Source organism: Natator depressus, chromosome 10 (assembly GCF_965152275.1).
Source record: "Natator depressus isolate rNatDep1 chromosome 10, rNatDep2.hap1, whole genome shotgun sequence".
NCBI classification, from domain to species: Eukaryota; Metazoa; Chordata; order Testudines; family Cheloniidae; genus Natator; species Natator depressus.
Window position 1 is genome coordinate 4,960,013 of NC_134243.1, and position 26,585 is coordinate 4,986,597.

General features: G+C 48.1%; 1 protein-coding gene across 2 annotated transcripts in view; it reads left to right on the forward strand.

Annotated features, from left to right (window-relative positions):
• Positions 1 to 26,585, forward strand: part of CHTF18 (chromosome transmission fidelity factor 18) — a 46,234-nt gene that overhangs the window by 715 nt on the left and 18,934 nt on the right. The window contains exons 2-18 of one of the 2 annotated variants that reach the window (XM_074965042.1): positions 408 to 683; positions 1,293 to 1,437; positions 2,205 to 2,403; positions 2,554 to 2,643; positions 4,062 to 4,114; positions 5,917 to 6,061; positions 6,807 to 7,019; positions 8,134 to 8,231; positions 8,338 to 8,461; positions 9,380 to 9,525; positions 10,960 to 11,053; positions 11,140 to 11,238; positions 11,654 to 11,784; positions 12,205 to 12,373; positions 14,219 to 14,443; positions 14,673 to 14,822; positions 22,151 to 22,281. In XM_074965042.1, coding sequence (XP_074821143.1) covers positions 408 to 683; positions 1,293 to 1,437; positions 2,205 to 2,403; positions 2,554 to 2,643; positions 4,062 to 4,114; positions 5,917 to 6,061; positions 6,807 to 7,019; positions 8,134 to 8,231; positions 8,338 to 8,461; positions 9,380 to 9,525; positions 10,960 to 11,053; positions 11,140 to 11,238; positions 11,654 to 11,784; positions 12,205 to 12,373; positions 14,219 to 14,443; positions 14,673 to 14,822; positions 22,151 to 22,281 — 2,488 coding nt within the window. The remainder of the gene's footprint in view (positions 1 to 407; positions 684 to 1,292; positions 1,438 to 2,204; positions 2,404 to 2,553; positions 2,644 to 4,061; positions 4,115 to 5,916; positions 6,062 to 6,806; positions 7,020 to 8,133; positions 8,232 to 8,337; positions 8,462 to 9,379; positions 9,526 to 10,959; positions 11,054 to 11,139; positions 11,239 to 11,653; positions 11,785 to 12,204; positions 12,374 to 14,218; positions 14,444 to 14,672; positions 14,823 to 22,150; positions 22,282 to 26,585) is intronic. The other variant, XM_074965043.1, reaches the window with a different exon arrangement.

Here is a 26,585-nt window from a genome sequence, read left to right on the forward strand (position 1 = left end):
GGATGTTGACTAGTCTCCCTGCAGGTTTTAAACTTGAATAACAGTGAATTTTATCTGAGGGTTTTACATGCTAAAAACGTGTGTGGTACATTTCTTAATACAATCACCAATACTTAGGTTCCATCTCCCTGGGGCGAGCAACCATGTCTAAACTTGCTTGTAGCTGGACTGACCTGGAACTTGGCTTGACGAGCAAATGTGGATGGAACCCACCTGGATATTAAAAGAAACCTGTTCACGCTCAGCTGGGCTAAAGGACTAGTTTAGTGCTATGCCTGCTGGCTGGCCGGTGTTGCAGTCTGGTTTGGCATCTCCTTTGCTAAAATCAGGCTTATTCATGGCTGCTTCCCCCCCATGCAGAGGGGTCACCTCATATCGCTGTCGTTTTTTTAAAATATCCCTTTCAGATGTCCCATCTCAGCCGTCGACCCCGAAAGTCTCCCAGCTCCGGAGCAGAAAGCAGACGTTTGAAGAAGCCATCACAGCCGGGGATGCGGTTAAGGACTCTGCTGCTCTAAATTGCAAGCCAGGCCAGGAAAAGGACTCTCAACACCAGACAAATGCCGCGGAGAGCGCTGGGGAGGCTAACCCAAGGAAGCGGCATGTCGAGCATATTCTGCATGAATCCGAGGAGGAGGAGTGTTCGGAGAGCTTGCCCCCTCGCCAGCCTCCTGCTGTGCTCAGTACGGTTTGGAAATGCTCTTTGGTTAGCTTTATATACCTGTAGGCCAAGGCCCTTTTGTGCCTCCCTTTGCCTCCACCTAAATGCCCTTCGTAGCGGCTGATCCCCTTTGCAGCTCAGGCTATTGGCATGACACTGGATTGGCCAGCTTGCCATGTTTGCTCTTACCTAGAGGGTAAAGCGGACGCCTCCCACCCGTCTCCCAAGCCCATGTTCCTCTTTGAGGCACCTGAAGTTCATTTCCCAGGGTGTCTCAAAGGTGGGCCCTGAGCAGGCCAGAACCGTGTAGCCTTGCGCTGAAAAATTTACTTTACGGGATCTTTCTAATTCGGGAAACGTTTGTGTGTGTGTCTTGGCAGGACGATCTTGGAAACTCGGGCTTCCGGTGTCCGTTCTTGTCTCTGTTGTTGACTCTTTGGGCAAGTCAGTTTGCCTTACTGTGCCATCAGTTGCCCATCTGTTAAAAGGGGATGCAAGGGGATGTGAAGCGCCGTTCATGAATGCTTATAAAGTGCATTGAGATCTTTGGATGAAAGGAGTTGTATTAGCTCTCTGTAAATACCCTGCTTTGATCGGCATTCCCTCCCCCACTTCCCTTTGTGTCTAACAGCTCCTAAGCCAAAGCGACGAAGACTTGAAGCCGTTAAGAAGCTGAATTTTGCTGCGGAGGACAAATTGGCCTCTCCTGATTTCCCCCAGGACGACATTACCCCGCCTCCTTCCCCGGGGGACTGCTCCAAACCGCAGAGTGCCAGGTTAACAGGATTTGGATCCCTTTCTCGTTATTTTGTCACTGTTGTGAGGAAGGCCATTGGCAGTCAGTAATTTTAAATCTTGGAGCTAAACTTGTGCAGTAAACTAAAGGTCTTTGGAAGCTTGGGGTCAGATGTCCATTTAGGTTACAAGGGAAAACGAGTTGGGTGGCTTTATCCTAGTCCCTTTTTGTTTCCACTTCACACAACAGCGCAGGCGGTTTTTGCTCCAGAGAGACCCCTCGCTATCTAAACTTTCATACCATACTCATTGCAGTGACATTTGAGTGCCTTGCTTGGGCCTGGCAGGAGCTTGAGGTCAGGTTCAGGGGCTTTGACAGGGCGGGAAGAGCAGGACTGGACTAACAGGATATGCGGGGAGTCAAGGTTGAGGGTCGGTAGAGTGGTGTATGGAGGGGACTGTAATATCAGGACAGAAGCTGTGTGGGTGACGAGACTACAAAGTGCTGAAGACCAGCACGTAGGTACGTTGGCAGAGCCGTGTGGAGGGCGCCCAGTGGTAGAATAGCTGGGAATGCTGCATGACAGGCTTTGTGTGGATGACCGAGCTTTGTTGGGTGGAAGTTTGCACAGTGTTTTCCTGCTTGTATTTGTTGCCATTTTCTGGTGACTTAGAAAGGCCCATGAAATCTGATTTGGGGCGTATTAGATTTGAACGTTTTGGTTCTGAAGTAAGTTTTGGTACATTGAGTTTAGCCTGCTGGGAATGTGATTTCATGGGCACTTTCTCTTGTGTCCCTGTCTTAAAGGAGTCCAAAGTTCCTGAGCCCGGATAGCATGGTATTGAGCGACATGATTCCGCTGCGCGTGACGCCACCCCCTGAAAAGGACCCGAAACGGGTTCTCAGGCGCCCGCCCATCCTGGAGGACTATGTCAATGTGACTTCCACTGATGGCACCAGAGTCTTCATGGTTCTGAAGGAAGATCACTCCAGAATTGGAGTGAAGGTAAGATCTGGCAACTGGAGACTGGGTTGGTTAGGTTGTTCTGTGGCCTCCAGTGCAGTGATGGAAGCTGAGTAACTCTAGAGTCTCTTGCTAAGGGTGAAATATGAACCTGTGCTTTGTAAATACTAGTGCAGTCTCTGATCTTTACAGCTCCCCAACTCTCTGGGCTGGAACGCACAAAGACCACTTCATTTACTGGGGGTTCCTTTTTCCTACCTAAAGGAGCAAGTGTTTGAAGAGGTATGGTACCCAATTCCTATTTCTAGCTCTTTCTCTCAGCTAGCAATTGATATTTCTAGGGTCAGGCATCAACAACCTGAATCTTCAAGTGTTTGTTAATTCTGGGTGCCTCGATCTTTAGTTTCCATACAGCTTAAGCTCCTGCAGTTCTGACTAGTTTGTGGAACCTGTGAAAGAATTAAGCTATCAGTGTGTCAAGCTGGGTACCCAGAATTAGCAGACACACCTGAAAATCAAGGTTCCGGATGTTCTAAAGTATCGCCAGCAGGTGTATTTTTCTGATCTGCTGCTTGCTTCCCGTTTGATGGTAGAAGTTAGAGATGGAAAAAGACAGTGGTAACATTTCCAGACGAACGTAAGTGACTTAGAGCTTTCAATGAGAATTAGTCTCCTAAATTCCTAAGTCACTTTTCAAAATGGGATGTAGTCGCTTACATGCTTTGGAAAATGTCACCCCTAGTAAATTTATTCCCTGTATTATGTTCTTAAGTGCTTTGCCCACTTAACATGACTCAAAGAATGTGTGAGATGGCTTCCCCCGCTTCCCTTTGAGTCTGTTCTGTTGGACTAACCCTTCTCCCTCCTTTCCCATATGAAATGTTTGGTTTCCAGGCATGGCTCTTTATAGATTACCATCAAAAAGCAGATCCTTAAGGAATGTAGTCTCCTTGCAGAACGAGCGCCATGCAAACTGATCTCTAGCTAGGTCTTTAAGATGGTCTGGCTGGATGGCCAGTCTGTGTCCATCACTAGTGATCCAAGGTTTCGTTGGTCACTTTCACCTCAGTGTCAGAAAAGCTCTTGGCTGTTTCAGCTACCAAGACAATTGACCAGATTGTAACAGGTGGTCCTGCTTCAGTGTAAACACCCTCAGGATGTGAATGTACCGACCCCAGAGGGACCATATAGATTATATCCAGCAACAAATTTACATGATTCATTTTTCTTTCTTGTGTGGATAGAACACTGAGATCAAAATGAGCTAGGAGAGGGTAGCACTCTGTAGACTAGCTTTTTTTGGTATATGGTAGATCGGAAAACCTGGTTCTTCAGAATTGGCCAGATGGCCGCCTTGAGGAGCATGCAGCATTTGAGTGCTCAGCCTCATTCATGCTTGCACCAAAGGACCCACCAGATGCACGCAGATTTGTTTTATTGCAAGCACAGACTGAGACCTTTCGAAAACGTGGCCTCAAATATCGTGTCCCTGAACAGCCAGGTCTGGAGAATGCCCACCAGGGAAGTGACGTATTTTAATATATGGATTTTAATTCTTGGACTCAAGCAAAATAGTCATCACAGCATAACCTCCTTGCCACCCTGCCAGGCAAAGAGCATTAGTTATGAAATCCCTGCTAAGTCACCAGCCACGTGTTAGAGCATTTCTGACCCCCATCGCACCCCTGTTTGTTTTTAAGCGTCGGAGGCGGGTTTTGGAGGCATCGCAGCGGCTGACCGAAATATTAAGCAGGTGGGTCATTTTGGCAATTCTCCTTCTGTCCTTCTAGCATCTACTGCCAGGGTTCTCACACGTCGCTCTCTGGTGCCGCTTCCGTCACCACGATGAGGCTTCTGTTAGGACTCAGCCACTGACGCTTCCTGCTCATTGGAGCCTGCTCCAGAGGGTTTCTTTAGGTCGAAGAATGGCCTTGTAGTCCAGGACATGAACTGGAACTCGGGAGATCTGGGTACAGTTTCCAGCTCTGCCGCAGATTTCCTTGGGCAAGTCACTTAATCACACCATGCCTTAGTTCCCCATCTGTAGCATGATCATCCTTTTTCGCTTGCTGTTTGCCTCTCATGTCTATATAGACTGTGAGCTCTTTGAGGCAGGGATGGTCTCTTACTACATATATGTACAGCAGCTAGCACAGTGGGACCCTGATCTCAGATGAGGCCTCCAGGTGTTACTGTAATAATGTTTCCAGTAGGGTCCAGCAGGCATGTATTCTTGGCCCTATGCTAGTCAAGATTTTTGTCAATGACCTGGAAGGAAACATAAAATCATCACCGATAACTGCAGATGACACAAAAATTGGGGGAGTGGTAAACAATGAAGAAGGCAGGTCATTGATTCAGAGCGATCCGGATCGCTTGGTACGCTGGGTGCATGCACACAATATGCGTTTTAGTATGGCTGTATGTACATGAATCCATCTAGGAACAAAGAACGTAGGCCATACCTATGGGATTGGGGACTGTATCCAGGGCAGCAGTAACTCTGAAAATAATTTGGGGGTGGGGGTGGAGAATCAGCTGAACATGAGCTTCCAGTGTGATACTGTGACCAAAAGAGCTAATGTGATTCTGGGATGCATCAGCAGGGGAATCTCCAGGACAAGTCGAGAGGTTATTTTACCTCTGTACTTGGCCCTGGTGTGACCGCTGCTGGAAACCCGTGCTACAAAAGTGCCATGCAAACGCCTGTTCTCACTTTCTGGTGACATTGTAAATAAGAAGAGGGCAGCATTATCTCCTGTAACTGCAGACAAACTTGTTTGTCTTAGCGATTGGCTGAACAAGAAGTAGAACTGAGTGGACTTGTAGGCTCTGAAGTTTTACATTGTTTTGTTTTTGAGTGCAGTTATGTAACAAAAACAAATCTACATTTGTAAGTTGCACTTTCACGACAAAGAGATTGCACTACAGCACTTGTATGAGGTGAATTGAAAAATACTATTTCCTTTGTTTCTCATTTTTACAGTGCAAATATTTATAGTCAAAATATTATACACTTTGATTTCAGTTACAACACAGAATACAATATATATGAAAAAGTAGAAAAACATAAAAATATTTAATAAGTTTCAATTGATAGTCTATTATTTAACAGTGCGATTAAAACGGCTATTAATCGCGATTAATTTTTTTGAGTTAATTGTGTGAGTTAACTGCGATTAATTGACAGCCCTAAAAAATACCCAAGCCCCATCACCTCTATTTATCCAGTGCAGTCTGTGATCTTTTGAAAAACCTCAACACTGAATAGGTAGAAGTTGCTCAGTGGGCTAGCATGTAGCCTATGACCTGGGGCAGTTAGAGAAATGCGGTGAAGGGAGAACTAACTGCTCAGGTGGATTTCTCTAACTGGATTAAGTTAGCTGGATTTAGGATCTCTTCTGTCCTTTTGGAGTTGGATGTTTTGAACCTAGGCTAGTGTTTATATTTATAGATGATGACTATTGTCTGATCTTTCCTTTGACTCTAGTACAGGCTCTCATGGGTGGGCACTTTGTGCTCTGAGGTTTTTAATCTCTGCCTTGTTCCTTGCAGTCCCCTCCTTGGAGAGGCTGGAAATGAGACCCCGGAGCCTAACGAGGAAACGGATGGTGCTGACGATGAGGAGGAATCTGCGCTGCACTGCCTGTGGGTCGACAGATTCACTCCTAGACACTACACGGAGCTGCTCAGTGATGATGTAAGATCTCTATATAAAGTAGACTTGATGGGGTTTTTTTTATGACAGTTCTTTAATCCTGGGGGTTTCTGGTGCCGAATTATTGTTGTTTGTGTTATCGCAGCTCCTGGAAACCCCAGCTGAGATCAGGGCCCCATTGTGCTGGGTGCTGCTCATACATACAGTGAGAGATGGTCCCTGCCCCAAACAACCTAACATTTAAATGGCCAAGCGAGACAAAGGGTGGGAGGGAAAACAGGCAGAGAGGTGGGAAGGGACATGCCTAGGTCACCCAGCAGGCCAATGGCAGAGTTGCGCATACCACACAGGTCTCCTGATTCCTAATCCAGTGCTGGGCCCGCTAGATGGTGCTACTACCTCTAAACCCAAATGGCACCTTCCATTCAAGAAGATTAAAATGTCAAATGCCTGATTTAGTTAATTATATCCATGTATTGGGACACACAATTGTGTGTTTATTGAGGGGCTGAGGTTGGGGTGGGGAGAAATCCCTACTGCCTCCTGAAGGCTCGAGTCTGATCTGCTCAACTCGTTGGTTGTTTCATGTGTGCACACGGAAAAGAACCTCCCAACCGAGATCTTTGCGGTCCATAAACAGTAGCTTTTTAAGCTACAGAGGAGGATACTTTCAGCTCTGTACATGGGAGGCTCTCTTGCACTCGTCTGTTTCTCATTTTCTGCTCAGGCAGATCCTTCAAGCTCCTTTGCTTTTTTATCCTTCCCCCTTTCCTCCTCTGTCATTCAGTACACAAATCGCTGCCTTCTGAAATGGCTGAAGCTGTGGGACGTGCTGGTCTTCGGGAAGGAAAAACCCGTGAAGAAAGCCAAGCCGAGTGTTGACGCCCGCCCTCCATTCAAACAGCCCAAGGAGCAGCAGAACAAATGGAGAAGTAAGGCACAATTCACAGAAGAGATTCTGGAGGCTGAGCTGGATCACCACAAAAGACCCAAATACAAGGTGCGTATTAGCAGCTTGGCCCCTCCTCTTCCAGCACAACCCTGAGAAATTTGGATTTACTTTTTAGAATTTAAGTGAATTCTTGGGGTTTTCCTGTCAACTTCTGCTTGCGCTTGCATTCTGCCAGTTTAAAAAGTGGGATAGTGGCTGGGGTGAAAGGAGACTGTTCCAAGCACAGGCAGCTGCAGGTCGGCGCATACTTGTGCTTGTCCTGTAGTTCAATCTTGTCTTCTGAAAATCCCCTCCACTAGAGGTGACATTACGTACCCTTAAGCAGGCATGATTCCTTCCAGCAGAGGGCAGCGCTGCACAAATACATCATAGGAGGATGAAATCATACGCTTGGCTTATGATTTGGTCAGCTTAGCTCTGTCCCATAAATGGATTTTGAAGGGAAAACAAGAATAGATACTCAACAGCAGAATAGCATTGCATACATTTCCTCTGCTGGATTAAACAGCAAATTAAGGGATACAAATTAAGGTTATGGCAAAGATTGTTTTAAGTAAATACATTGCTGGGATCTTAACCACTTATGCAGATTGTGTCACCCTGAAGGGATCTCAAAGCACTCTACAAACTTAAATATACCATCAGACATATTGCTGGCATGATGCCTATAGTTAAGGTTGCCTTATGTGTTCCATTAATGGATTCTCCCATCGCTTTGAATAAGTGAACTGTTTTCATTTGCTTTTATAACTTGGCCAGACTTAGGTATGTAAAATACATAGCTATAGCAATCAGTGCAGCCACCGCTACGGTGGGCAGAGGCTGTTGTTTAATAGCAGTACCACAGGATCATTTAGGACAGGAAGTGAAGAAGAATTTCATTGAAATGGCAGGAATTAAATAGGCAAGGTTACAATGACCCAAACTGGGATTTGATCAGGATACTGGGCTAGTGTTGCTGTATAAAGCACCATAGGATCTGAATGCCAAGAAGTTCCTGGAGCCTTGAGAGCTAGAAGATGGGGCAGCTTTAAAGACAGAGCAGTTTTCAGGCTATAGAGCTTTGACCCTTTGCAACATAGACCTTGTTTGGTATCGAGCGACGGTCTCCTGTGCTGGGCACACGGTGTGCATTGCTCTGCATTCCCACTCTCTGCTGTAGGTGGCGCTGCTGTGTGGCCCACCGGGTTTGGGGAAGACCACGCTGGCCCACGTTATTGCCAAGCAAGCAGGATACAATGCAGTTGAAATGAACGCCAGGTGAGTCGGTTCTCCTGCCTGGGCTTCCAGTCTATCCTGGCAGGATATCTTCAAGGCCGATTAAACTCAAGAGGATATAAATGTCTCCAAACGGCTTTTGTTTCAGTGATGACCGCAGCCCGGACATATTCAAAACGCGGATTGACGCTGCTACTCAAATGAAGTCTGTGCTGGGGGCCAGTGAGAAGCCAAACTGCCTGATCATTGATGAGATAGACGGTGCGCCAACTGTAAGCCCCGTGACTTGGGACGGGGGGGGCCCAACCTTGGGTTTCAAAGCTGGGGAGATCCTACCGTTTCCTCGTCACTTGTTCTTCTGTATTGGGGGAGCAGGAAAATGACCGAGTCTCTTAGAGCCAGATTTTGAAAGGTATCTAGGCACGCAGTGACATTTTCAAAAACACCTACTTGCTTGGCACCCACTGAAATCTGTGGGAGTTACTGGCTAGAGGCTTTTGGGAAAACTCACTAGGCACTTTAATACTTTAAAAATCTGACCCTTAGTGGTTTGCTGCAGGTGTGTTTCGTCACCATCGCTCTCCTTTGCAAGTCCAGACTGGTCAGTAACTTTTTGAGAGAGAAGAACTTAGCCTGGCTTCTCCCTTGGCTAGGACCAATGAGATGTCAAAGCCTGACTCCTCGGGGTGGCGACTCATGGCTGCGATGCGTGCTGCGTGTAATGCGGAAGAGGTTGAGAGGGTTCTAAGCAAGTCGGAAATGGGAGGGATAGAGTTCAGTTGTAGAATGGGGTGAAGCCTTTAACTGGGCTGTGTGCTGGTCGGCTGCCTTCCAAAAAACACCATTCGGTACACTTGGGTGTCTTGGGGAGAGGATACATACAGGACCTAGAGCTCAGAGATTGGATCGCGGCGCCCGCCCCCCAGCGAGGCCAGCATAGAGTCCCCCAGTAAGGGACAGATTTCATGCTAACATCAGTTCTGTGCTTGATCTTGGGCAGAAGACCCTGCGGAAGAGAGATCCAGCTGAGCAGTGCCCCACCCAGCAGCACTGGGGTCGAGCATCCTGACCCACCCCCCACCTTTCCACCATCGCTGGGAATTCACTCAGTTGTATTAACTCTTTCCTGCATCCCTCAATAACTAACATTCACTCTTTTTTCCCTTCTTTCCCTCACTCAATTCTTCAAGGCTTCTATTAATGTGCTGCTAAGCATCATCAACCGTAAGGACACAGAGACTGAGCCGGCAGCTAACCCTGGTGGAGCAAGTGGCAGAAAAAGGAGAAGGGAAGGTGGCATCTTATTAAGGCCAATCATCTGCATTTGCAATGACCAGTTAGTATCTTTCATTTGGACCTTTCACTCTGGGTCAGGAAATTGAAGATAGTATCAGGCATAAAACCAGAACCAACCAGCTGGGATTGCTGGTTGCTCCATGCCTTGCGGAAGGCTGGGTCTAGAATAAAGAATGGCGGTGTTTTGTTTTACTTCTGAATGCTTTGCTTCCTTCTCTGCAAACCACACTGAGTACGTGGTTTGTGTGGTGTGAATGTGAAGACCAGTGGTATCCAAACTTTTTGGAGGGTGCCCCCTTACCCTTGTCCACGCACCCCTGCTGGGCCGGGAATGGGGCCACATCTGGAAGGGGCTGGTGGGTGGATAGGGGTAAGGGGGCCGAAGCTGGGGTTGCAGCTGTGGGTGGGTGTAGGCTGACCAGATGTCCTGATTTTATAGGGACTGTCCTGATATTCAGGGTATTTTCTTATATAGGTGTCTATTACCCCCAGCCCCCGGCCCGATTTTTCACACTTGCTGTCTGGTCACTCTAGGTGGGCAGGAACAGGAGTGGAGCCGCAGCTGGGCTGTGGTGGGGGCCGGCCCCAAGCCAGGAACGGAGCCACACTGAGGTTGGGGATGGCGCCAGGCACTGGAGCTGGGGGACGCAGCTGAGGGCAGGACTGGAGCGGAGCTGGGGGCTGGGTGGCGCTCCCTCCCCACCCCCATGGGGGCTGGCCCAGGCCCTGCCACGCACCCCGGGGGGAGGGATAGCTCAGTGGTTTGAGCATTGTCCTGCTACACCCAGGGTTGTGAGTTCAATCCTTGAGGGGGCCATTTAGGGATCTGGGGCAAAAATTGGGGATTGGTCCTGCTTTGAGCAGAGCTTTGGACTAGATGACCTCCTGAGGTCCCTTCCAACCTTGATAGTCTATGATTCTATGTTCCTCTGTGCCCCGCTTGCGGGACGCACCCCACACTTCGGGGACCTCTGGTGAAGACACTGATTCATTATGTGAAAGCAATTCCCCCCCCCCCCCTTCTTTCTCTCTCTAATCATTCAACTGTTTCTTTCTCCTCCAGCTAAATTACAATTGTAGCCCTGTTCGGGAGAGAGGCTGGCACATTTCTGGTCCCAGCACGCCCTTGTGAGCAGCATCTGCCCACCATAGCATTCCCAAGCCAACTTAGTGACTTGTTATCAAACCTCCCCAGAGAAGGCACCTTTTAAAACTCATTCTTACTAGCCTTTCTTAAATCACCAAGTCATCTGTTCGTGTGCGTTACAAACCCTCAGCTACCCAGGACCCTTTTAACCCAGTATGTGTAAACGTACGCTAGGGTCCGCAGTAGAGCGGCCTGAGCCCCTTATGGACCAAACTTCCACTGAAGAGAGGAGTTAGGCCTGGGCTGTAACTAGAGGCCCATTATTCTGCTTGGTTTTCCTCCTCCCTAAGGGTTATCCTTAAAGACCTCTGTGTTTCCCTTTGGCAGGTATGTCCCCTCTCTGAGGCAGCTGAGACAGCAAGCTTTCCTCTTAAATTTTCCTCAGACTGCACCCTCCCGGCTGGTGCAGAGACTATACGAGGTCAGTATACACCCGAAGCGCCTTTCTGCCCGGGATTATTTCTCTGTGTCATACGGGAGCTAACGCACTAACTCCCTTTTCTGTAGATTGCCGTCAAGCAGGGCATGAAGGCGGATACAGGGGCACTCACGGTGCTGTGTGAGAAGACCGAGAATGACATCCGCTCATGTATAAACACCTTGCAGGTACAGCGGAGCTGCCACTTCCCACAGGCCTGTGGGTGGTATAGACTCTGTGGCTCTTGACACGGGGCTGGATTCCAGCTGGCAGTTTAGAGGAAAAGCTCTGTATCCCATCACTGGGCCTTTGAAATGTCCATGCAGTCTGCTCTACTTAATTTCTTTAAGCTCTCCTGTTAAGCAGATCTCCCCCTTTTCTGGGATCCCAACTTAGCATCACCCTATCGACAGAGTATGTAAAGTCAGATTCGGGTGCCATTAACTCCCATTTTTATCAGCACAAGCGTGGAAGGATGAATAGTCAAATGCCACTGAAAGCCTCTTTCTGCCTTCCCCCTAATTTCCTTCCTCTTCAGCAGCAACCTTCCCTCACATTCTTCATCGCATTGGCTATAATCAGATTTCTTGGTTGTTTCTCCAGTTCCTTCATGGCCGAGGCAAGAAAGAGCTCAGCATGAGGATGGTGCAGACAATGAAGATTGGCTTGAAGGACCAGAACAAGGGGCTCTTCTCCATCTGGCAGGATATCTTCCAGCTTCCAAAGGTTCAGAGGTAAAGAGTGCTGGTTATGTCTCCACCATGGAGAGAGCAGGGTAGCATAGGAAACGGACTCTCATTTGTTCAGTATGGCGGAGGAGGGGGATTCAGGTACCACGATGGCTACAGAAACGAGTAGCTATGTGCATTTGCTTGCAATGGAGAAATCTGAAATCTCCATTACAGTGCATAGGCCATAATTCATATCCTGCAGCATGGAGGGCTTCATTTAAGCAGCTCTTGGGTACCCTGTATTCTTGTGTTCTCTTGTGCCATCTCCAGTGTTGGTTGTAACTTGGATGGAGGGCAATGCTAAAGCCATTGTGAACAGCCTGAGTGTACTCTGCTAATCTCTATCTTTGGACCACACCACCTTTTCTTCAGGGGAGATGGGGTTTATTATTCACCCATGCTCCCTCCTTTCTCTCTCCCCAGACAGAGGATTGGAATGGACCCTTCCTTGCCAAATCAGATCTTCCTGGGAGGTGATGCTGACCTGTTAAACATGTCGGGGGGAAGAGCTGGTCTTAATGCATCCACCCAAAGGTTCCATCACATCCTGCATCTCGCCACCTCTTCTGGGGAGCAAGAGAAGCTCACTCAGGTACAGCAGTTTCAGCAGGAAAGCCAGGTGCTGTTGCCTCCAACCCCCCCCAAGGTGTTTTCCACTCAGGTTATGAGGCAGAGATCTGGCTAATACAAGCTACAGCTGGCATCACACCAGGCAGGTCTCTCAGTTTTAGTCTATAGGACCACATCTGTTGCCAGCTGACCGTTCTAAAATAAGGCCAAGCCAGAGGCTGCGGAATGGAATGAAGGGAAAAACCATGTTTCGCTATGGTACGGTGGTGACTGAAAATTACTTCCAGGTTCCCTTATGACAGGGGTTCTCAACCTTTTCCTTTCCGAGAGCCCCCTTCTTCCCCCCCATGCTATAAAAACTCCACGGCCCACCTGTGCCACACCAACTGGTTTTCTGCATATAAAAGCCAGGGCCGGTGTTAGGGGGTAGCAAGCAGGGCAATTGCCCGGGGAAACTACGTTGCTCAGGCTTCGTCTTCAGACCTGTGCAGAGGGCCTTTGGCTTTCTGCCCTGGGCCCCAGGGAGCCTAACCTTGGCCCTCCTTGGCAGGCCCCCTGAAACCTTCTTGCGGCCCCCCTGGGTGGCTCTCTCCCGATTCCTGATTGAGAGCCACTGCCAGAGAATCATGGTGCCTATGTTTCGTTAATCTCGGCCATGGAGGGTAAATAACCATTGGACACCACCACAGTGGCAATGTGCAATGTGATATCGCAAGGCAGCTTGGAAGCGGTGGACTCAGCCGCTCCCATGTGGAGTTACAGTGCAATGTGTCGTGACGGAACTCAACGGTGTGGGGTGACGTGGCCCAGTATCTGATCCTGGTGGACAGAGGGAAGTAAAAATGTCGCTATTCTACACAGAAAAAGGGAGATGAATTTTGTGAACCAGACTCTGAGGTGGAAGTCGGTATAGTTCCGTTGACTTCTCCGTGATGTTCTGCTTACTCTGTGCAACGTGCCCTTTGTGAACTGAAAAGTTTTCTTGGCAGAGACGCTACTTGATTAGGAGCAGCATGAGCGAGAGTTTCAGTTAATCTCGGGAATGTTACTGATTGAACTCAGTGGCTGTCTGGAGACTTCCAAGGCAGGCGTTCTGATTGTGAAATTAAATCACGTTTTTGTGTGAGGGCATTTGTGTGGAAGTTTAGCCAGGGAATGGATTTCTTCTTCAATTAACTATCACAAATTATAAATGTTTACAGTTCCCTTTGATGGGTGGCAGGGGGTACCAAAGTTTAAAAACCCCAAAGGCACCCTTTTAACTCTTTGTGGAGGTATAACAAATACTTGCTGATGGAAACACTGATAACTCCATACTGTTCTAATTGGCTAAAGATCTATAGGCCTTTATTTTTGTAACTGTGTACCTGCAGAAATCTGCAATCATTTAGATGCTAATTTTGAAAACACTGTTGCTGAAAACCACACACTTTCATAGGCAAATACCATGCTTGTACCTGCAATTGTGACTCAGGAATGGTAATTGTACACCTAACCTGCACACACACAAATGCACAGTTATGAAAACACGGCCTTTAGCCTTCAGAGGGTGAGAAATAAGAAGCATGATAAATTCCAGTCATTGTGATACACCAATTGTGATAAAACTTGGGATTGGACAAGAGCAGCTGATCTGATTGTTGGTTGTCACAAATCAATAAAACCTGGTCAGTTGCCTATGTGTGTCTAACACGCAGCTGCCACGAGGATTGATTTGCTGTTACTTCTGGATAGTGCAGCAGGTGGATACGCAGCAATTTAACTACATACTAGTGGGATGCTTGAAACCCTGACTCCCAGCTATGAAGGTGACAGGCTGTCTAGTCAGGATCAATATGTAATCGTCGCTCTGCTCTGTTCCTTCCAGGGCCTGTACGACAACTTCCTGAACATGAAGTTAAAGGATTCCAGTTTCAGCGCGGTGTGTCTGGCTCTGGAGTGGCTGGGCTTCTGCGACATAGTCAGCAGCACCGTGATGCATGGCCAGAACTTCCAGTTGATGAGATACCTGCCCTTCCTCCCTGTTGCTTTTCATCTGCTCTTTGCTGCTTCCAGCATCCCCAGACTAGCCTATCCCAACAGCCAGTACGAGGCAAGTACCGAGGACTGATGGGCCCGGGCCAGTGCTTTGGGGCCTACGAGGGAGGGTTATTGGCTTCCTTTCTATAGCTGCGATGGTTATAGCTGTGTTGCGGGAAGGAAGCAGCCGTTGGAGCAGGGGACCTTGACTCGGACTCCTGGGTTCCTAGGTGATTTGCCTTTGGATATAAGTGTGTTTGCAACACAGTGGCTCACAGGTTTCCTGCTCTGTCTTAAACCAGGCTCTGACCAAACTGAACAAGATGCAGAATCTCGTGGCATCCATGATATCGGGGATCGCACCTAACTCTCGGAGCCACGCGGGGCCTCAGTCTCTAATCCTGGAGGCACTCTGTCTGCTCTTAGACATCATCTCCCCAAAGCTCAGGCCGGTGAGTGACCCCCTGGAAGGGCAGTGTCTGCGAATGTCTCCACATGGGTGGCAAGTGCTCTGTGCTTGTCCATGGGGCACGAGAACCCATCCCTTTGGAAAGTGTCCCTAGCGCAAACTGGGTCCCAGAATGCACTGAGTCATTCCGAGCAGCAGACAGGGATGGGGTATGAATTGCAGAGAACAGAAATGGACTGAGCCCGCCACCCCAGAGCCTAGTGCCCCAAACTTTGGGCTAGCTTTAAAGTGGGGCTGCTGTGATAGGACATCCCAGTCCCGATGCTGGACCGTTGGGGTCTGTGGGGTAGTGCTGAGTGCCTACAGCTGAAGGCAGGGGGAGCTGCAAGAACTTGGCATCTCTGGTAATCAGCCTCTTGGGGAGAGGGGCACATGTCTGTTCTTATGCACTTGAGTGTCAGTTTGCACTTCCATAGGTGGGACATAAACAGTCCTGGTAAGTCCCCGGTGCCTAAAGAATTAGGGTGTCTATGGAGGTCAAATCAAAGGAGTGAGGCCAGCAGCGCTGGGAAGGGAGCCGAGAAGTACAGGCAGCCGGCCAGTGAGGGGGAGAGACCGGTAGCCAGACCTGAAGAGAGAGCTGTTGTACCAGCAGCGTGCACAGAGAAGGCCGGGAGCAGAAACGGGGTATAGAGCAAGATTTGGTCTGTGAGTGCAACCGGAGGAGAACACGCTGCCGTATTAGGACGGGATCAAAGCACAGCCAGTGGATTCTGGGACACTAGTGCTTTCCTCTCTGATCCCTCTTACAGGCCCTGGTGGCTGCGGAGGCTGGGTCTGACTTGGGTCAGCAAATGCTGCTCTTTTGCTTTGGCACCAGAGAGCGATGGGCTCTGTCCCTACCAGCCTGGGGGAAAGTGACGCAACCCTATTTGGCGTGTCTCTCACTCCAACCCACATGGACATTGCTCTGCTGCAGGCCCTTACATTGCAGTCGCTGAGCGAATGCAGGCCGCTTTCTCCCTGGATGGCGCATCTCTGTTCAGCAGCTCTTGTTTTGTACAGGGGTTGCTGGTTTCAGTTACCTGGGCACTCAGTTAGATTTCATGGTGGATTTTCCTTTTGGTCTGCAGAGAAGGCTCCCCGCTCCATCAAGTACATTGTGTCTCTAATAGGAAACTCTTTCCCCCACCCTCACTGTTTTAATCCTCCTGGGTATTAACTGTCCTCCTTGTATCAGGGAAAGAAATCTACTTCATGTTATTTTTGTGTTTAAAGGCTTTACGGATTCATTGTGCTCGTCCCTCAGTTAAGCTCACCTGTGTTCCAGGTGTGTCCTCCACGGTCAGGAAGCTAAGGCAGGATGGTTCGGTGAAAGTCTGTAACTGGCATTGCTAGGATGCCATGCTCTTTGCATGGTTGAAATACAAGCCGCGACAGAAGGCCCAGTCCTGCAAGGTGGAGGTCGTTCCTTTACGCTCTCCTGTTGAACAGATCTCCCCCTTTCTGGGAGGATCGTCACTCCCAGCTACACCAGATTAGGATCACCCTCTGGACAGAGCACCTGAAGGCAAGAGTTAAAAGCTCTCGGGGATGCTCACTACTACCCAGAGTTAACACTAAGCCTGAGCCCCTGGGTCCCTGTAAAGTGCTGGCATGTTCTGTCCTTTGCATGTCTGATGGCTGGTTCGACCATTCACCCAGAGGAAGAAGGAGGGGAGTGGTCTATGGATAGGGGGTTAGGTTGGGACACTGGAGAGCGGGGTTCAATTCCTGGCTCTGCCACAGGATGGCTTTGCCCTGTGTGTCCTTGGGCAAATCACTTAGTCTCTCTGGGCCTCACTTCCCCATCTGTAAAATGGGGATCACAGCCCCGCTCTGCTCAAAAGAGAGGTGTGAGGCTTAATGCATTAAAGGCGCTGAGGCCCCCAGTTACCATTAATGCCGGGTGGGGCACCGAAGTACCAAAGGGAGATAGATTGTCCCTTAGTGACTGCAAATGAGTCTGGGGAACAGCTTGCTAATCCTGCAGTGGAAGGACCAAGTGTGGCTTCTAATCCTGGCTGGGAGGGATTTGCGTGGGGTTTTCACTGGGTCAGAAGCAAGCAGGAGTTTGGTCTCTTCCTCAGAGTCCCCTATTTGCGTCACCAGACGGGCACAGAGCATGGCGCTTCTTGCTGCGCTGGCCAGCCTGTGCTTGGCAATCTCCAGGCATGGTGTGGCAGTCAGTGCTGCGGGTCTGGATTGAGGAGCAGCCACCGGGGAACAGGACAGGAAGGTTTATAGCTGAGAACACCCCTTTGAGCGCTGTGCTCAGTGAAATGGTGGGACCTGGACAGTGCTCCTGAATCAGAGCTGGGTTCAGGGAGTACAAGTACCAAACTCCTTTGGCTTCAGAGAGTCCCTGGGAGTCTGCCTGCGTGGCCCAAGGCTCTGGTGAAATGATAGATGCCATCAAGGAGACAAGCTTTCCACGCTCCCAGCTGGGTGGGGGAACACTGTTGTGACAGGAACAAGTGGTGGTTGGCATAATCCACAGCCCACGAGAGCAATAGGATGAGACCATATTGTCCAGCAGTTAGAGCCTGGGAGTGAGAAAAGCTGGTTTCTATCCCAGGCTCTGTCACTGACCCCCTGCATGACCTCAGGCAAGTCACGTAATATCTCTGCCTCCATTTCCCCATCTGCAGAATGGCATTGTCCGCATTGTAAGCCTCAGAAGGTCAGCAGAGAGCAAGTGCAATGCATTGTTACTTCCTCCGATCCCTGCTGGGGCTCTGCCATTAGACGTAGATCTTTTAAAAAACGCTGTCACGTCAGCTTTCTTTCTTGACATAGATTTCTGCTGTTACACACAAGGACTTTCATCTCCTTTATCTGTAACTTCCCTTTGTCATTTCTCTGTGACAACCCTTCCTCCCCTTTATCAGTTCATGTGTCACTTTCAGCATCGAATTCTGCAGTAACATTCCTGATTTGTATTTAATTACACACAAACGTACACACAAACCGTTTGGGCTTTCAATTTTTTTTTTTTTTTTTTTTTTTGCATGCAAACATCTCTGCTCACCCTCCTGTTTTGAACACAGCTGCTGCCTTGTCCGGCTTGGTTATATTCTGGTTATCAGATGTCAAGATGCAGTAAAAATGTGTTCTCATGCATCCTGAGTTTTCCTGTGAAATAAATGGGCAGGGAAAGGTACGTAGCTTATTGTCCACTGTATGCACAGCTCAGTCAGTGACGAAGGATTCTCTTGGGGATTTATCAGCATTAAAGCTGCTAGTAAAAATTGTTCCATTTTGCACTTCTTTATGGTCTTCCTTCAGCCATCTCAAAGGAATAAAACTTTAAGTAGCTTGTGTGTAACTTTAAGTAGCTCCCATTTTTCTGAGAGGTAAACTGTGATTTACCCAAGCTAACACAGCAAGCTGGTGACAGAACCCAGGAGTCCTGACTCCCTGCAGCCCGTCTTCCTGTACTAGCTACTAGATCACTCTGTACAGAAAGGCCTTATGTTCTTGAGGGGAAGGTCTTTAACTGACATTGATACCATTAAAGGTAGTGATTCTAATAAAGCAAAGCTGGCTTCCTAGAGTCTTTGGTGCAATAGGCTGCTCCTTTCTGGAGGCTGCTGTGTTTTTAGAAAAGGCCTTGATCGGGAACATATGCAAATCCTAGGTGGTCACTGCAGTGTGTTTTCATATTGTAGTGTCTAAAATGCACCTGCAGGGGAAGAAGAGCACGTTACCTGCACTCTAAGTATTGTCTCTGCAGCCCTTCACAAACGTGTTTAAAAATAGCCCAGGAAAGCAGCACAATGATGTGCGCTGGGTTTGTTTGCTCGGTTGGGAGTCGCTTGGCTCCTTGGAAACCAGCTGAAACCAACGTTCGGGGCCTAAGGATTTATTAGCTTAATTTTGTTTTTTCCTTTCTGCCTTTTTATATATATATGTGGATTCTTGCAACATTCTATATAATAATGTTGCAAGAATCCATCCCTGATAAATTAAAAATCACAGCACAGCAGCAGCCATTGCTGCCTGACGCGTAAGTGAGGGCAGAAAGAGAGGGCTGAAGGAAGCTGTTGAGCGGACATCTCTGGGGAGTGGAGAAGTAGCCCAGATAGCAGCCACAAAAGCTTCTCTTTCACTGTCCCGTCAGCTCCGATTCATAAATTCCAAGGCCAGCAGGGACCATTGTGACCATCTAGTCTGATCTCCTGCATAATGCAGGCCAGAGACCTGCCCCCAAAATAATTCCTGGAGCAGATCTTCGAGAAAAACATCCAATCTTGGTTTAAAAATTGCCCCTGCTGGAGAATCCACTCTGATTCAAATTGTTCCCACGGTTAATTACTCTCTCTCTTACAAATTTACACCTCATTTCCAGTCTGAATTTGTCTAGCTTCCACTTCCAGCCATTTGATCGTGTTAGACCTTTCTCTGTTCGATTGAAAAGCCCCTTATTAAATATTTGTTCCCCGTGTAGATACGTATAGACTGTGATCAAGTCACCCCTCCCCTTAATGTGTTCTGGGCGACAGGAATCCAGCCCTGGCCGATCCAGTGCACACCTCTTGGACTCTAACGGTGCCAATCGGGGAGTACACTAGCTGGGGTGGTGGATTTCACGGTGTAGGCTCGCAGCTGTTGGGAACGGACTGAGACCCGATGACACCAAGCAGCTATCTGAGGGGATAATCCTCTGGTCACTGCAGGGCCAGGCTAGCTTTGAGCTAATGGCCTAGTGGTGAAGGAGGTCATAGGCGTGTGTGTGTGTGTGTGTGTGTGTTTCGACAGGCACTCTTTCTTGTTGATTTTAGGATTCAGTCCTGCAAAGTGCTTAGTCCTCCACTTCCATCGGGCATCGCTGGGAGTTGAGGACCCTCAGCACTTGACAGGCCAAGATGCCTCAGCCTCTCCCTCCCCGCTCACTAAATTCATTTCGGCTCCTGCCGCACTAACTTCGTCGTGGGCAAACCAGAGCAAAACTCTGGAGAGGAATAACTGGCAGGCAAGGAGAATCTGTTGCATAGACCAGACTTGGTCTAGGTCCTTTCTCGGATCATTGGGAAGAGTAAAGCACCTGGCCCCCTCTCGCTGGATGTCCAGAGGGAATGTGTGGATGGAGACGGAGGGATCTGCTCCCAGTGGGGGCAGAGAGAACTAGCTTGTGTCAGTTGGTGTAGATGGAATTTTCCCAATGTACCTGGCATCTGACCTTGCAAGTGCTTCCACTGTGGCTTGAGTCCACTCTAGGTGCCGTGTATGTTTAGACCAGGGCGTTCCTTTCACTGATTCAATGGACAGGGCACAGAACTGGGAGCTAGGAGACCTGGGTTCTATTCCCAATTCTGACCTTGGGCAAGTCCCTTCTTCTCTCTCTGCCTCTGGTTCCACTTCCACCCTGGTGTGGCTAGACTGTGATTTCGTAGGGGCAGGGACACTCTTGCTGTGTTGTGCACACCCAGCTCAACGGGGCCATGATCTTGATGGGGGTCCTCTAAGGTGCTACTGTAGTGCAGATAAGGAAGAACATGACAATTTATATACCAGTTCAAGCCAGGGCTCTGTCTGATTGCGAGTCCTCTGACTGATGGTAATCAGTACTATGCTCTGCAGAGAAAAAGGCAAGAATTCTGGTAATGGACAACTGTGGAACAATCTGCCAAAGGGGCAGCTTCTTCCGATCCCGTGATGGCTATCAGGACACAAGCCCTCACTCTGTGAGGGTCAAAACCCTTATAAAAGTTTGTCCTGATTCATGGAGCTGGATGTTCTGCTTCCTACTGCAGTGGCATCCAGGAGTTGTCCTGGGTTGCTGCTACAGGTCGGTAAGTGAGGGACAGCACACCATCGGTCCAAGCTTTACCTGAGGCAACCTTCCCATATTTTCAGGCTAAAGGGGACAGTTATGTAAGGCAGCTAGACAAGGGTATATAATCAGGAGAGGACTTGAAACAAAAGCAATTGCTAAACAATGTCTTGGGGCTGCTTAAAATGTGACATTTATTTATTCAGAGCACTTTGATCTTGCATTCAGATGTCTCAAGATCTGGCATTTCTGCTGAAAAGTCACCTGTTTAATCCGTCATCCTGCAGTTATGTGTATTTGTTTGTCTTTCAGTGAAGTCTCAGAAACCAAGGCTAATGTCAGGTTTCAGAGTAACAGCCGTGTTAGTCTGTATTCGCAAAAAGAAAAGGAGTACTTGTGGCACCTTAGAGATAAACCAATTTATTTGAGCATGAGCTTTCGTGAGCTACAGCTCACTTCATCGGATGCAACGATGCATGCATGCAAACCTCATGCTCAAATAAATTGGTTAGTCTCTAAGGTGCCACAAGTACTCCTTTTCTCAAGGCTAATGTGTAGTTTGTGTGAATAACGAGTCTGTTACTTTTGGTGCGAGCAAGGGGTTATTCTGAAGCCCTTGAGCTACCTTTTTCCTTCTTCACACTCCAGTTCTACCCACACCCTTGTACAGCACTCTGGCAGCAGGCCTTCCATTCATGGCGACAGGAGCCACATTCAGTCGTGGTGCAAGCCAGCGCACCTCTGCTGAACTGAGAGGAGCTACAGCTGCTTATAGCTACTGGGCTCAGGTCAGCCTTCCTGTGTTTGCCTAGAGAAGAGTCCTCAGCCAGCAGGGGCAAGCTCCTTTAGGAACCTGGGGAAAAGGCAGGCTCTTTTGGCCAGATGGGATCAGTCAGGCTGGAAGGGGGAGAAGCAGGCTGCTGAAATGGAATCCCAGACCCAGCCATGGGGCTGGCTTTCTCAAGCCCTCCCGCACAGCTGATCCCTTTGTGCCAGCCGATGGGGGCTTCCATGGCAAACTCTGGCATGTTCTGCGTTAGAGATCTGGTGCCACTGGTTACCTGTACCTGCTCTGTGCTGAGTGAGCCCCCCCACCCCCGCTGTTTCTGTCGTCCTGCTGAAATCTCCCCTGGCTGGGGGTCATGATGGAAGAGGAGGAGAGGGAGGGTCTTTCTTTAGCTTGTATAATCTTGCAAACTGCTGCCTAATTGAAGCCTAGATCACAAAGGGGTTTGACTGACCTGGGACCCTCTCTGTTGTCCCTCTGTGAAGCTGTGAGAGGTGTTTACATACAGAGCAGGCATAGTGAGATGGCAGTTGTGAGTGCAGGAGACCAGGGTCCCAGGGGCTGCTGTTTCAGACTTCCCGTGTGACCTTGGGTAAGTCACTTGGCCACCCCGTGCCTCAGTTTCCCCATGTCTCTGGTGAGGATAATGCTGCTTCTGACGATTATAGGTGCTCAGATGCTTTGGTAGTGGGTGCCAGATAGGTTCCTCAGAGTGACAGCTAGCTAGCTGTTGTGTGAAGGGGTCTCAGTTTGGGTTATTTCTTTACAGGTGAACACGCAGCTGTACAGTCTCAAGGAGAAGCAGCAGTTGGCTGACCTGATCAGTACAATGCTGGCCTATAACCTCACCTACCACCAGGAGCGCACTCCCGAGGGGCAGTATGTCTATAAACTGGAGCCGTGAGTATGCGCTGAGCAATCGCGTGCTACAAAAGGCCTTTGTGACACAAACACTTGATTGCGATCGCCCAGGGTCAGAAGGTGAAATGGGAAGGCAACAGATTCAAAGGGGATAAAAGGAAATAGTTCTTCTCTCACATGCAGTTAGCCCATGGTATTCATTGCCACAAGAGACTGGTGAGGCCAAAGATCTTGGCGGGATTCAGTGTGGTATTAGGCATTTCAATGGCGAATAGAAATATCCAGAGTGAGAAGAGCAACTGTTAAAAATAAACAAGAATTTATTTTTCATGTTTCAGGGCATAAGGCAGCCCTCTGACTACTGTAGGTCAGGTTTCCCTGGGGGAAGCTTATGCCATAACTGTGAAAGAAGCAGCTTGTGCCGGTCCTGGGTGCAGACAAAATACTGCAGACTTGATTTTCTGAGCCAATCTGGCAATTCATTTTTAATAACCTTTCAGTTGAATGTGTCGCCCTCAGAGTTGGTCCAAAAGATTTCCCTGTTTTAGAGTGGAAGCTGCATCCAAAAGTTTAAAAGCCTACCCAGAAAAATGCTGAACTAATACTCAAGAGCCTTCAATATTTACAGCCTTGGACATGTCTGCAATCAGTGAGCCCTTGGATTGTTTCTTTGCTGCATTCCCGCTCTCTGCATACAATACAAAAAGTTTCCAGCTTTATAAAATGCTCGGCAATGTCCCCTCAAGATTCAGAACAAAAATTGCAAGAATCAAAATAGTGACAGAGGGCATCACAGATCTGCTCGGTTATGTAATCAACTCAAGAAAGCTCAAGGACTGGGCTAAGCTTTCGCTCCTGGCTGCAGTCTTTGGGAAAAGCAGGTATTTCAGAAGTTAGGAGCAGATGGCAAACTGGCTAAAATATCACATTTATTTCTCTGCCTATTGACTTTAAACACACCCCTCCCCGCACAATACCCATGCTCTTCTACCCCCTCACTTCCCTCACACTTGCTAATCAGACTTTGTGTTATCCTTTTTAACTTTCACCAATTTGTCTTCTCTCGCTTTTTCTTTTTTTTCATTTCTGTAGAAGGTTCTGTCATGGGTGTTTCGGGCTCATGCCCTCTCTCTGCTTTACAGCAGGTTTCTAAATCTAGCGGCTGATACTTTGCAGTTAACTATTTAATAGGCGGGTGGGTCTGAACAGCTGCTTGTATCTAATCCCTGTAAACAGAAACCCCGCTTTCAATAGCAGATGGTTAATGGGTGTCATCTCGCTGTCCAGAGTGTATATTCCATTCTAGTTGTCCTTTGTTAGACTTCATTGTTTTTTAACCCCAATAAGAAGAAATTGCTTGCATTATGTTGGACAAATTACAGTTGATATAAGCCCCATGGGAAGAATATGGTCACTGGGAAAGGTGTGGATCTGAAAACTTCTAATTCCTTTATCGAGCTGTACAAAAAAACCGCATGCATAGGCTGGAAAGGATTTGATGGAAACAGTTAGTCGTTGGTAGATGTCGATTTCACCTGACACGCACACATCAATGGGGAAAAAAATAACTATTGATAATAGTCTGTGAGGGCAGCCTCCCCTGCACCTAGCACCTGCAAGGTCCGGTACCCTGGCCCCTGGCCATGCAGGGAGCCCCTTGCAAACCCACCCACTCACTTCCCGGCCAGGAGTTCAGTGCTGTCTGGCAGCAGAGTGGTCTCTCCCACGGCCAGGGGCTCATCCTTCTTGTTGTGGTCCTAGGCCTGTCTGGGGGAGCTCTGCTCTGCTGGGCCAGGACCTTAGCCTTCTCCACACCTTGTGCCAGGTGTCTCAGACCCCTTGGCCATGCAGGGAGTGCCCCTGCAGTCCTGCTGTCAACATTTGCTGTCTTTAAATAATTGTCTGATTTCCACCATCCCCCTGAATGTCCCACAACTGTGAATATTCAAATTGATAAAACCCAAAATTTCACGTAACTGAGAAAATGATAAAACTGATAAAAATAAAAACATGCTTAAAAATACAATCCGATGATATCTATCAGAATTACAGCCAAATCAAAATCTGATTCTGCCACCCTTACCCATAAGGTAGTCGTCTTAGCATATGTGCAACGTGCCTCAGATGGCACGTGACCAGGATTCATCACCGAATTTGGTCTGCTAGTTGGATCACTGGCTTTGGGCCGGGTACTGACGGGGAGTGCGACCAGTGGTGGTGAGTTAAGTCAACAGCCACGAGGAAGAAAGCATGGAAATAGGGATAGCTTGCCTTTATCATCTTCCCAAAACAGTGATGCTTACTAGCCTACCTTGATGTCCCATAGAGGCCGGAAGCACAGTGAGAACTGTGTCCTTCTGCAAGTTATTTGTGACGTGTTGTGGAGACTTTCTATGAATTCCATTTATAAAACAATTAATAGATGTTCTAAGCATCTAACAGATATGAGTAGCTTTTTATGGATGGTTATAAGCACATCCATAGAAGGTATTATATTTCAAACAAGAATTAATTCAGGGAATCCTGTGACTTTACTTGTGTCATTTAGAGCCTGGATGATCAAAGTGGTCCCTTCTGGTCTTATCTATGAATCTATTCCCAATTCTGCCACTGGCTGATCTTTGGGTGGGATCAAGTCCCTGTAGCTAGCTCTGTGTAAAATGGAAGTAACACCAAAATGCTCTATAAATCTCTTTCAGATCCTCTGATAAGAAGTACTAAAAAAAATACTATTAACGCATTTTTGTTTATATAATGTGTTAATTAAGCCTTACCCCCCCCCATGAGGTAGGGAAATGTTATTCCCATTTTACAGGTGGGGAAATTGAGGCACAGCAAGGTTAAATGATTTGTCCATGGTCACAAAGTTGGTCATCGATGGATTCAGGGGTAGAACCTAGGTCCTCTGCTCTAACCCCCAGCCAAAATCCCTTTCATTTGGCGTTGTGCAGAACTCCCCTGGGAGCATGGACCAGGATTTCACAGGGAGAGAAAATGGCTCAAGAAAGTTAATTTAAATATTTGAATTAATTATAGAAGTTGGATGAAATTGACATGCTGATGTGCTTCCTGTGCTATCAACTTTGATCATTTTTATAATAATAATTTTTAAAAAGCCCAAACTAGATGTAGCAGCAGTACTTGTGATTGACAAGTGGGTGGAGGGAATGGCTGAAATTGAGCAATAAAGATTTTCTAAAGCACCTAACGAATGCAGGCGCTGACGGTCCATGGAAAGGACTTGTGCTTCTTTATATCTTATCTCTCTCTTTTCATTCAAGAAATCTTTTTGCAAAGCACTTCCAAGGTTAATTCTGCTGAAATGTCCTGTCGTCCCAAATCCCTTATGTATCTAAGGGGCTTACTGACGTTTTTTCAATATAACCCCCCTCTTTTTTGTTGATGGAGTCTTACTCTCTCTCTGCATCACTGAGCTGTCTCTTTCCAGGAAAATATTAAAGTGTCACAAATCCTCTATCTTCTCCACATGAAGTCTTGTTTTTTCCTTCCCTCTTGAGAACAGCAGAAAGGGAGAGTGGGCAATTCTGATGCATTTTGCTCTCCTACCACCTGTCCGATGTTCGCAAGTTTTCGCTCTCTCCCTGGGCGTCCACGCAAGCTAATGCTGGCATGAGATTGTTTGCTTTCATCGGATTAAAGGAGGGGAAACAGCTGCCTGTCAGCTTTTAACACAGAGGTGTGAAGAGCCGGCAGAGAGAAAAACCAAAGATGCCCGTGGCTCTTCTTTTGTCCAAGGAACAATAGAATGCAGCACGAACCCCTGCTCCTATGTTCCAGGCTCGCTGCCACGAGACTTTGTTCATCGCGGATTGGGGAGTGCCGCTGGTAATTGCGCTGCTCCTTCTTGGGTTGATCTATCTGTTCATTTACCTGCCCACCACGCTCCAGCAATCCACCGGCGATGAGACCATGAGGAACTTAACAGAGAAGTATAGTTACAATGGCCTGAACTTCGCCAGACAGTGAAAGACTCCTTACTCTTGGCTGGGTTTACATGGTCCCTGTAGGTGAGTGACCGGTTTGATAAGAGACAGGTCTGCTCCATCTCTTGTTCGATGAGATGGGATGGAAGCAACTGGTGTGGATGGAGAGCGAGAGTTTTGATTTATTAGCCATGGGATGATCTGAAAAGGAAAACTCGATACAGCAAACTCCTTGAGAGTGGCTTTCCCAGGACAGGAGGCTTTTGTGCACTGGGCTCTGAGGTTCTGCGTAGCTCTCCCCTTCAGTCATCTCCAGCTTGCAGTGTTCTGAGCAGGAACAATGCAGTATTGTCCGCCCTGAATGGTATTCTGTGCAGTGTGATTTTTAAACCTGGCTTC